This window comes from Ovis aries, chromosome 8 (genome assembly GCF_016772045.2).
Source record: "Ovis aries strain OAR_USU_Benz2616 breed Rambouillet chromosome 8, ARS-UI_Ramb_v3.0, whole genome shotgun sequence".
NCBI lineage: Eukaryota > Metazoa > Chordata > Mammalia > Artiodactyla > Bovidae > Ovis > Ovis aries.
In genome coordinates, this window is record NC_056061.1 from 70918644 (window position 1) to 70930585 (window position 11942).

The 11942-nt window shown below is 43.7% G+C and overlaps 1 protein-coding gene across 3 annotated transcripts in view; it reads left to right on the forward strand.

Moving 5' to 3' along the window:
• GRM1 (glutamate metabotropic receptor 1) overlaps positions 1-6676 on the forward strand; it is a 434402-nt gene extending 427726 nt beyond the window's left edge. For 2 of the 3 annotated variants that reach the window (XM_042253585.1, XM_027972529.2), the window contains exon 9: positions 3020-6676. In XM_042253585.1, the coding sequence (XP_042109519.1) occupies positions 3020-3938 (919 nt within the window). In that variant the 3' untranslated portion in view covers positions 3939-6676. The remainder of the gene's footprint in view (positions 1-3019) is intronic. The other variant, XM_027972530.2, reaches the window with a different exon arrangement.
• Positions 6677-11942: the final 5266 nt, after the last annotated feature.

The window sequence follows — 11942 nt, forward strand, 5'->3', positions numbered from 1 at the left end:
TTACACTTGTATCTAGAAGTATAATTTATCAATAACAGCATTTTACATTTAAAAATAGCAGCACATAATCTATAAGGACATAATATTGATTTAGCCTAAAAACGATGCTTTAATGCACATGTAGATTCATGGACCATTCAAGCTGTCTGCTGACCATAGGTTAAAGATAACTAATGCAGAAGGACCAAAGTTTATCCCCTGTGCTGTAGTTTCCATGACATGATCCTTTTTCTCCAATATCTCTGGTTTTTAGGAAGCAATTTATTTTGTCCTTGGGAAGAAAAAAAAGGTTAATCTAATTTTCTTAATCTGATAAAGTCCCTAGGGCATTAGGACTGTTTCCTAATTAAACAGTACTTTACAGAAAATCTAGAGCAAGACTCTGAGGGGAAGGAAAGCTGCTAACTTTGACTGCTGGGGTGGAAATCTCCCCTCACAAGAATAAAAATGTGTATTGGATAAAACAGAACTGAACTGTGATCATCTCTGTCTGCAAGATGATTAATAATGCCTTTCAAAGGATTTAAACAGAGGCTGATAGAGGACTGCTGTACAAGGAGGAAGACAAGGCAAGTCAGGGAGCAAGGGGGTGAACTCAGTCCCAGGAATACAATGTTGTCGTTTTTGTTAGCATATATGGAAACTGGACAATGTTTTGTTTATCTAAGCCTACTGATTGAATTAGATCAGACTAGCTCTGGAGGGAACTGGTTTTCAAAACACACACACATACACATACACATACACATACACATGTACAAATAAATGAAGACATGAGCAGACTTTTAGTTTAGTGATTTTCTTAATGAGCATGGAGAGGCAAGCATTTGGAGAAGGAAAAAATGTTTCCATTGCCATTGAAAGGGCTGCAAAGCATTGCCATTGGAAAGTATATTAAAGCATATTTAAGCAAAGCAAGAGGCAACTAGGCAATTTTATACTTTCTGGAAGAGGCATATTAAATGGATAAAGAGAGAAACAGTGTAAGTAGAGTGGGAGATGGAGGAAATTGGGAAAGAGGAAAGTGGGAGGTGAGCTTGCCCAGAATTTCAAACCCAGAGGAGGAACTGTGGATTCTGGTCTTGGCTTTGGCTGGTTGGTTGGCTGTTCTTGGCAGGAACACCACCAGCTTATTCTTTAGTTTGCTCACCTCGGGAGAGAGTTAGCTATTCTAACAAGATTGTATAGAACCTAATAAGTCAGTAATCTCACATTCATATGCAGTTAGACATCCTTAGAGAATACATTAAGCATACACTTGCATGAAATATTAACTTTGATATCATATTTTGGAGATGAGATTTTTTATCTGACAATTAAAAATATAGCATAGATTATTAGCTATATGGAGGAAATAGTTTCTTCCCAAATAATAAGAAAATTGAGCTATTATATCTATTTTAGAACTTTTATATGCAGAATTTTCTAGAATTGATATCAGACTTTCTACACAAATCTGTCCTTATTTGATTCACTTGACTTTTCAGGATTATAAAATTTGAAATGTCAAAACATTACCATCATCATATATGTGGCACTCACACATAATTTTTAAAGTATTCATTCTCGTATTTTCAAAATGATTAAATAAACCATTATGTTAACCATTGATCATTTCCTGTTTCCCAAACTAAAGACTATGATATGAAAAAGTCTATTTCACATCTCCACCTAAGAAAATATATGCATTTTCCTTTTTTCTTTTAAAGTCAAAAAATGTGTCATCATTGTGCCACCTCCTCTGTTGTTTTCATGGATACAAAGAAAAAGCAAAATCTTGAAAAAAAATTATTTCCTGATTTAAGTATTAACACTGTTGTTATTAATAGTACGCTATGGTAAGGTACCACCATCTGCCAAAAATTATACAGAAAATAAACAAAGAGTCCAAAAGTAAGACCAGAGTTATTAGAACGGACAGAATAGAATGTGCATATATGCACACAGTATATATTATCTTTTTTTTTTTCAGAGATGTGTTCTATTTGGTTGGCTTTATGAGGATCCGATGAAGGGTGTAGGACCCCTGGTGCCCTGAGCCTTTTTTTCCTCAATGATCAATGAAGAAAAGGCCCTGGAGAGGTCTTGATCTCAGTAACTTCTGCTTTGTCGGAATCTTAATCTTATTCTTTTGCATCAATTATGCATGTAGACTAAGACAGGATATGGATATTCATATTTTTCTGGGCTTTCCAGTTCCAGCTCTTTCAAACACACCTACTTAAATGTTGCCAGTGTGAAAATCCCAAGCTATCTGCTATGAGTGAACTGTGATCCACCATATGCATCAGGAATAATGCTTTGAAATAAAAGGAAACTCGAAAGCTGGGAAACTTAAGTGGAGCGTGGGTCTGGGTTTTTCTGTCATTTCCTTTTTTTCCCTTCTGCACAGGTGCCATGTGCATGACTGAGCTGCATCTTGTACCACATGAAATACCTACATATCAGAATGGGCATCTGAGAGGATGTGTTTTATAACCTCACAGGATGATGAGAGTAGTTTTATACGTGGGTCTTAATTTGTTCCAGGGATTAAGAAGAAAGGGAGACAATAGCTATGGTCATTATGCTCTGTTGTCTGTGTGTGACTAAGATTTTATTTTTAATTTGTCAATCTTGGGATCTTTCAAAAGCTTGCACTGAGCAACAATTTTTTCACCGCCTTTGAGCGTGTGTGTGTGTGTGTGTATGTAATAGCTGTGAAATCAGACTTAAATGAAAATAGCTGCTTCTACAACAAGCTAGCTCTTCTCCGCTACAGTTTTTCTCAGGGTCAAAATGTCCTGCCTTGTGTTGGGGTGGATGGCATCCCTGGCCACAGCTTCAGAGGCAACCTGCGATCGCTGCAGCTTTTGGAGTCTGATGGGTAAAAAGGAGAGGGTGGGAGTGTGTGGGACAGGCAGACATACAGTGGGAGGGAGTCAAATTGCTTTGAGCTAGGCTTGCAAATGTTCTTTGTGTATGTTATACCGCGTGCGTGAGATGCCCGCAAATAAACCCATCTCTGTTCTATTCATAGTTCTAATGGCAAGTCTGTGTCGTGGTCTGAACCAGGTGGAAGACAGGTGCCCAAAGGTCAGCACACGTGGCACCGGCTATCGGTGCACGTGAAGACCAGCGAGACGGCCTGCAACCAAACAGCCGTCATCAAACCCCTCACTAAAAGTTACCAAGGCTCCGGCAAGAGCCTGACCTTTTCTGATGCCAGCACCAAGACCCTTTACAACGTGGAGGAGGAGGACGCCCAGCCGGCGGGCTTCAGCCCTCCCAGCAGTCCTTCCAGGGCGGCGCCCCGCCGCGTGCCGACCGCGGCCAGCACCCCGCCTCTGCCGCCCCACCTGCCGGCCGAGGAGACTCCCCTCTTCCTGGCCGAGCCGGCCATCCCCAAGGGCTTGCCCCCGCCCCTCCAGCAGCCGCCGCTGCCGCAGAAATCCTTCCTGGACCAGCTGCAGGGAGTGGTCAACAATTTCAGCGCCGGGATCCCGGATTTCAGCTCGGTGCTCGCCGTGCCCGGGGCCGTGGGGAACGGGGGGCGGTCCCTGTTCCCGCCCCCGGCGCCCCCGCAGCACCTGCCGTTGCTGCCGCTGCCGCTGAGCCCCTTCGCGGAGGAGCCCGCCTCGCCGCCTGGCGAAGACGACGACGAGGACGACAGCGAGAGGTTCAAGCTGCTGCAGGAGTACCTGTCCGAGCGGGAAGGGAACACCGAGGAGGACGAGCTGGAGGAGGAAGAGGAGGAGGGGGACCTGCCGGCGCCCAGCAAGCCCACCCCGGAGGCCTCGCCCGCCCTGACGCCCCCGTCCCCCTTCCGCGACTCGGTGGCCTCGGGCAGCTCGGTGCCCAGCTCCCCCGTGTCCGAGTCGGTGCTCTGCACCCCTCCCAATGTGACCTACGCCTCGGTCATCCTGAGGGACTATAAGCAGAGCTCGTCCACCCTGTAGGGAGCAGGTGTCCATGGGAGGAAAGGCCAGAGGTGGTCGGTCAGGGAGCTTGAGCACCTCCCCGGGAGAGACGTGCGGGAAGCTGGGCGGGGAGCCAAGGCTGGAGGTGAAGTCAGGAGCAAGGATGCGACGGCTGCTGCCGCCTTAGCAAGGCCAGCGCCAGAGGTGCTGGACTCCGCAAGCCAGAAGGGATCCAGGCGAGGATTCCGAGTCTTGAATTTTTCAAAACTCTTCTCTGGGAAGAAAGGGAATTCCGACAAAGCACAATCCCATATAATATGTAACTTTTATCGCAAAAAATAAATAAAACCAACCCACATAATCTCTTTGGACCATTGTGCATAGATGTACACGCCCACCCACTTGGCCCGTTTGAAAGGGGACAGCGGGGAGGACCGCTTAGTTAATCATTAGCTCGTCATCCTGGTGTGTCCAACGAGCTTGGTGGAGCCAGGTGGAGCAGGTGGGTGAAGGAGGGGAACCACCCAGAGAACGGTGATGGACAGCAGCTCGTTTCTCAAGCCCTTCTCCCTACTGGGCCCACAGAACCCTGGTATCCGGCACCCTTGGGGGGAACTGGCCCCAAAAGGGGTCTGTCTTCACCAACCGCACGCCCATCCAGTGCCAGCCTTGCCGTCACACTTGGAGAACGGTGCGTGGACACCTTGCTGCTCTGGGATTTTCCTCTATTTAGGAGAACAGGAATAGGAGCAAAATCATCAACCAAAAGCGCTTCATCAGCAGTGCTAAGGGAGGGCGGAAGGAGAAACAGGACAGTGCAGAGGCTTGGGGCTTTGAACTAAATCAGCAAAATCAGCTTCCCATATCTGATGCTCGCTTATTGGTGATTTCATTATTAAAAAAAGGCCGGATGAGATTGTTTTGAGAGTAGAAGACTTTTGCGGATTTACCTGTGTGCCAAGGGGGCTCTCCTTCGCCCTTACGTTAAAGAGAACAAGCCACATGGCAAAATCGTTACCTTCCATTTACTGTAGCAAATAATACTTACCAGTTGAACTTTCTAAGATGCAGTATGTATTTGGTGCCATTGTTTCTCCTAGGTACTACAGAAACAAATCTATCTTTGAACTTAATGGTGTACTCATAGCAGCTATTATTGGTTTCAATGACAAATAATTCTTTCCAACTGTCACCGAAGTCCTTGTAACTAGCAAGTGAGTGTGTTCCTGTGTCCTTGTATATCCGTGATAATAAAAACTGTGCAATGTAATGTCAATCTAACTGCAACTAGAAGATTGTCTCTCTGATACAGTATAGATATTTTAATGTTCCAGTAATGTTTTATATACCATTATCATCAATATCTACGGGAGCTCTTTGAAGGTTGGAGTCCTGTGGTCCAATGTTTTTCATATGCTGCTTAGATGGTCTTTCTTCTAAGAGGGAACATATTTTTCAGATATTTTATGATGTGGAAATATGTTATTAATGAAGTGGTTTGAAGATTTGTTATACTAAAAGTTCACAAAAACTCTAGGTAACAGTAAAAATGTAGATTTTATATAATTGCACACATCATTATTAAAACAGAAGATTGAAATGGTATCTACATTATTTCTGTTTCCTTTATGATTTTTTTTAATTTTCCACTGCTACTTGAGCTTTATGTGCTTAAAGCATACACTAGCCACTGTCTTGTCATAATTTTTTAATTTATTTATTCCTCGCATTTTGATTTCTTTTCATTTTTATTTCCATGTCCTTTCCTTCATATATTTCACTGCCCTAGCTTTTCCTCTTTTCATTTGTGGTGTGTAATATCCATGTCTGTGTAATCCAGTTGTTTCATTTTTACTCCTCCCTTTCCCCTCAATAAAAGAGATTTTTCTTGCTGTTCTGATTCTTGTATTATTTGGGAATGAATCTTATCCCCTTAAATATCTTTGTTTATGCCTTATGTTCAGTCGTTCAATGTGCTTCCTTCATGTTAAAGCTGCTGATTTCTCAGCCAAAAATTATCTTAGACTCTTTAAATACCCACTGCATCATTTGTTCAGAATTTAGCATCCACTCCAATGTTTGAGGCTCATATTTCTTATGTCTTCCCATATTCTACTGCCAAGTTTAGTCAGTTTCATCTGAAGAAAAGACTGCCTTTTCTTTTTAAAAAATTATTTTATTACACCTTTGGTAGAAAGACTCATGACTGAAATGTGATTTCAGTTCCATTTTCACTGTCATGAGGCAGAATAAGGAAAATGGATGGTTCTAGTGCTTGATATATGATCTACTAATTGGCAAACTAGCAAGGGAAAGTATACAATCTAATATTAGTGAAACCTGTGTTTTATCCGAATGTCATTGACATCTGTTCTTAACATCAGAACTTGTGCATTCAGAAACTTTTAAAGTAAGAATAGATCAGAAAAACTTCTACTATTAAAATACTATGTCAGTTTGTCCTGAGGTTTTAGTTTCAGATGTTTGGTGAAAACATTCAACACCAGTCACATTATAACTCTGAATGCCTACAATTACCATGATTAAAAGTTTTCCTGAGTACAATAGATTATTAGCTCTTAAATCATAATTGTTCAAAATTGGAAATGTACACATACATACCCTATACAAAAAGGGCAGAAACTTTCTACCTTAATGTATGTGCTTATACAAGTTGTTTAGCTTCTTGTGAAAGTGTTTTCCTTTGGCTCGTTACTGCCTTTTGTCAAATAATCTTGATAATGCTGTATAATAAATATTTTCTATTTATTAAACGAGTATGTTCCCTCTCTCTAGTTTGTAAGCATGACAATGGCAGAAATTGACTGGCATAAAAAATAATTTCAATGGTTTGATTTTGCTCAGAACACGTCTTTTAGGTGAAAGCTGGAGATCACCACACAAAATCTACAGACCAGGTAGGTGACAAAGTAGAGCATAATTTGATTATGAGGAAGGATGTATCAGTTTAAAGTGAACTCCAGAATTTAAATTTTCAGTAGTGTGACAGACATTGTCATCTAGCTTTTTTGATAGAGTACATGAGGTTGACAAACTCCTGCATCGCCAGGAAAGCTTTAGAGACAGAGACATCCGAAAGCCCCATCATTGTTCATCACAGCCTTTTTCCCCTTGGCTCACACTTTAGGGGCCCCTGGTTTCTCACCTTGTTGATATCCTCCTGCTCATCCCAACTTCTATTCCCCTGTGTTTCAATAGAGACTTCACTGGTCCTCAAAGCAATGGAGCCTCTTTTATTCACTTCTCTGAATGAGACACCTGCAAAGTAAGGCATCTACCAAGTGTCATTCGAAGAGAAAACTTGGTGATACCAGGGCCACATCCATGAGATCGTGGTGCATTTAGATGGAAAGAGCAGCCTCTATCCAGAAAGGCTGATGTTGAAGAAACTACCAGAATCAGGAGCTGAGACACTGGGGTTACCTGCATTGGGCCCAGAAAATAGAATGAAAAGTTATGAAATGGGGGCTTGGTGTCTGATGAGGAAAACCCATAGGAGAGAGAAGGAGAAGCAAAGAAGGGGGAAGAAAAGGAGAAAATGGTAACATTTCAGATGTTTAATCCAAAGAAGCAGCCATATATCATCGTGAGTCATTAAGGCCTCTGCTTGGAGAGTCCAGAAGCTTCATCAAAATGGAGACATTTGGAGATAGTGAAATTGGAATCCAGAAACTACAAACGTTGTATGAGGAACTACCCCAACACTTTCTATCCTGAGAAGCCACCAAAGAGAAGAGAAGCAACGTATTTTTAAACCTATTCTGGGCCAGAAATGTTGCAGTGCCCCCCCCCTTCCCACCTCCACCCCTCGAGATCTTAGTTCTCTGACCAATGATGGAAACCCCCCCCCCCCTACAGTGGAAGCATGGAGTCTCAACCGCTGGAAGGCCAGAGAAGGCCCTGCAGCTCCTTAGCATTCATTCTCAGTTAATCTTCCCAGTACTACAGCCATAAGGAATATTGTAAAGAACTAGAATAATTTGCACTTGCCCAAAATCTCCTAGAGAGTAAGTGGCTCAGCAGAGAATTGATCCCCATACTAAGCCTGTGAATCCGTGCTCTTCTCCAGAACCCAGGATAAAACATAGGAGTCTGTCAATTCAGATTACTTTCACTTCCCTGGTGGCTCAGACGGTAAAGCATCTGTCTACAATGTGGGAGACCCGGATTCGATCCCTGAGTCGGGAAGTTCCCTGGAGAAGGAAAACACAACCCATTCCAGTACTCTTGCCTAGAAAATCCCATGGACGGAGGAGCCTGGTGTCCATGGCGTCACAAAGAGTCGGACATGACTGGGCAACTTCACTTCCCCTTCATATTCCCATATTTTATTCACATCCCAGATTACATTCTAGCTTACATGGCTCTTTCCCTGAAGAGACTGTTAGTTCTTTTTTGTGTTCTAATACCTGATTTCTGAGTCTTCAAGGCAAAGCAGACGCTCAATAAGTATTTGCTGAGAAAGTAAATGAGTATTTACTATATAACACTATATCGTTTTCCCAGCCCAGTTCTCTGAAAATTTGTTCCAAGATCCTTATGGGGTCCAGAGCTCTGTATTTCTACCTACTGATCCTAAATCTGCCAACTGGAATAGCACGTGTTTTCACCATGAAAAACAAGCTCTTCTTTTGGCGTCAGAGAGAGCAGTCCCACTGGGCAGCAGGTCTGCTCTGCCTGCAGAAGAGAGTGGGAATACTCACTGTTCCCTGAGCCCAGCCAGAGGTCTGGCAAGGTAGTGCTAGGTGTGGGAAACAGCGTCCTCTTCAGGAGAACTGCAGATAAGACACAGACTGCTGGAGAAGGCACCAGTTAGAGGGCAAATAAGTCATCTACGGGGATGTGTGCGCTGGGGATTCCTTCCTGACAGAGGTATATTCCTTTAGACAAAGTAGAAAGGCTAATTGTGTCACCAAGCCTTGGGAGAAAGGAAGACTGAACTTCGAGAATTCAAGAAGCGATGCTATTCAACTGGAAACTGGCTTGATTTTCTCAGGGTAGCTGGAGAAGCAGTTGCTGCTGCTGCTGCTGCTAAGTCACTTCAGTTGTGTCCGACTCTGTGCGACCCCATAAATGGCAGCCCACCAGGCTCCCCCATCCCTGGGTTTCTCCAGGCAAGAATACTGGAGTGGGTTGCCATTTCCTTCTCCAATGCATAAAAGTGAAAAGTGAAAGTGAAGTCACTCAATTATGTCTGACTCCTAGCGACCCCATGGACTGCAGCCTACCAGGCTCCTCCGTCCACGGGATTTTCCAGGCAAGAGTACTGGAGTGGGTTGCCATTGGCTTCTTTGAAGAAGCAGTGCTTACAGCTTAATAAACAAGGAGGAAAAGCTTATGAATGAAGATTATAAAAGCTGAAAAGGAAAATCATCACAGAATTAAAGAGTTGGAAGTAAATTTAGAAATCACTTAAACTCTTACCTCAGTGAAGATCTCTTATTCCCTTGTGTCTTGTTCTTCTTCCCATGTCAGGCCGGGGCCAGGTGAGAATCCACCATTGACTAGGGTTGGACACGAAGGGGAGGGCTGGTACAAGGCTTATGGTCAGCAGTTGTGAGAGAGCAGATGGTCCTGGATCCCGGAAATGCAAGTCCAAAACTACGTTGTTAATACCCAAAGCTGGTCAGAGAACAGAACTACTGCGCAAATCCAGGATGAAGGTCTCTGGGGAACCAGGAAAACTAAGAGATAGCACCAGAAAGATATGCAACAGGATGGCAGCCTGATGGAAATGCAGAGACAAAATGCTGGTAACAGAAATAAGCTTTTGATAAGAATCACAGAAGCTTATATATTTGTGACCTGGTTTAAGGGATGGAATGGATTTAGGGGACTTTTGCCCTCTGCCTAGGTATTTCAAGGGACTGAGATCTTGCATTAAATAAGGAAAGGCTCTAATTGTTAGAAAAACCTTCCTTTTCCAAAGTCAAAATGCGCTTCTTTTCTCTAACTTTTGTCCTAAATATTCGTGGAAGGACTGATACTGAAGCTGAACCTCCAATACTTTGGCTACCTGATGCCAAGAGCCGACTCACCGGAAAAGACCCTGATGTTGGGGAAGATTGAGGGCAGGCAGAGAAGACATGACAGAGGATGATATGGTTGAATGCCATCACTGAATAAATAGACATGAGTTTGAGCAAACTCCACGAAATAGGACAGGGAAGCCTGGTGTGCTGCAGTCCATGGGGTCACAAAGATTAAGATACAACTTAGCAACTGAACAACAACTTTTGCCCAGTTCAAATTCTGCCTTCCGAAAAGAAGACTGAATACATTTAGTCCACTGGGCACAGGGCTTCCCTTCAGCCACTTATGGGAACTTATGGGAATTGCTTATGAAAACAGCAATTATGCCGTTAGTTAGTGGTTTATTCTCCAAGCCAACTGCTTTCTTTCTTTCACTGTTAGCTTTGTTCTTAGGTTCCTAAACTGTTAATCAGGCTATGGTTATATCCCAATTTTGCAATATCTTTTTATCCATTCTGCATGCAGAACTAGGCATAATACTGCACAGACATATTTGAAACTGTGCAACTCAGATTAGGACTTGAATCCACCGTCTTTTAACTGAGAGCACAACCTGGTCTCAGGATTTATGCTCAGCCTTGGAACTGTCATGACACCTGTGCGTGTGCTGTTTTAACTTGCTGATGTGTTACACTGAGCATTTACTGAGGCTTGCGGTCTAATAGAAGTTGACTCGTCATCCATCATCCTGGATCTATTTGGTTCTAACCAGTTTTTCGTATCCTTAAGGTTGTGCCCTGCCCTCTTCTCTGCTATTTCATCCTGACTCTTTTAACCATTTGTCTAGTGTTGCTGCCTCAGTTCAGTTCAGTCACTTAGTCGTGTCCGACTCTTTGCAACCCTATGGACTGCCGGCACGCCAGGCATCCCTGTCCATCACCAGCTCCCAGAGTTTACTCAAACTCGTGTCCATTGAGTTGGTGATGCCATCCAACCATCTCACTCTCTGTTGTCCCCTTCTCCTCCCACCACAATCTTCCCCAGCATCAGGGTCTTTTCAGAGAAGGAAATGGCAACCCACTCCAGTATTCTTGTCTGGAGAATCACAGGGACAGAGGAGCCTGGTGGGCTGCCGTCTATGGGGTCACACAGAGTCAGACACAACTGAAGCGACTTAGCAGCAGCAGCAGTAGCAGGGTCTTATCAAATGAGTCAGCTCTTCACATGAGGTGGCCAAATTATTGGAGTTTCAGCTTCAGCATCCGTCCTTCCAATGAACACTCAGGACTTATTTCCTTTAGGATGGACTGGTTGGATCTCCTTGCAGTCCAAGGGACTTTCAAAAGTCTTCTCCAACACTACAATTCAAAAGCATCAATTCTCTGGTGCTCAGCTTTCTTTACAGTCGAATTCTCACATCCATATATGAATGCTGGGAAAACCATAGCCTTGACTAGATGGACCTTTGTTGACAAAGTAACGTCTCTGCTTTTGAATATGCTATCTACGTTGGTCATAACTTTTCTTCCAAGAAGTAAGTGTCTTTTAATTTCTTGGCTGCAGTCACCATCTGCAGTGATTTTCAGTTCAGTTCAGTTCATTTCAGTCGCTCAGTCATGTCCGGCTCTTTGAGACCCCATGAATCGCAGCACGCCAGGCCTCCCTGTTCATCACCAACTCCCGGAGTTCACTCAGACTCACGTCCATCAAGTCGGTGATGCCATCCAGCCATCTCATCCTCTGCCGCCCCCTTCTCCTCCTGCCCCCAATCCCTCCCAGCATCAGAGTCTTTGCCAATGAGTCAACTCTTCACATCAGGTGGCCAAAGTACTGGAGTTTCAGCTTTAGCATCATTCCTTCCAAAGAAATCCCAGGGCTGATCTCCTTCAGAATGGACTGGTTGGATCTCCTTGCAGTCCAAGGGACTCTCAAGAGTCTTATCCAACACCACAGTTCAAAAGCACCAATTCTTTGGTGCTCAGACTTCTTCACAGTCCAACTCTCACATCCATACATGACCACTGGAAAAACCATAGCCTTGACTAGACG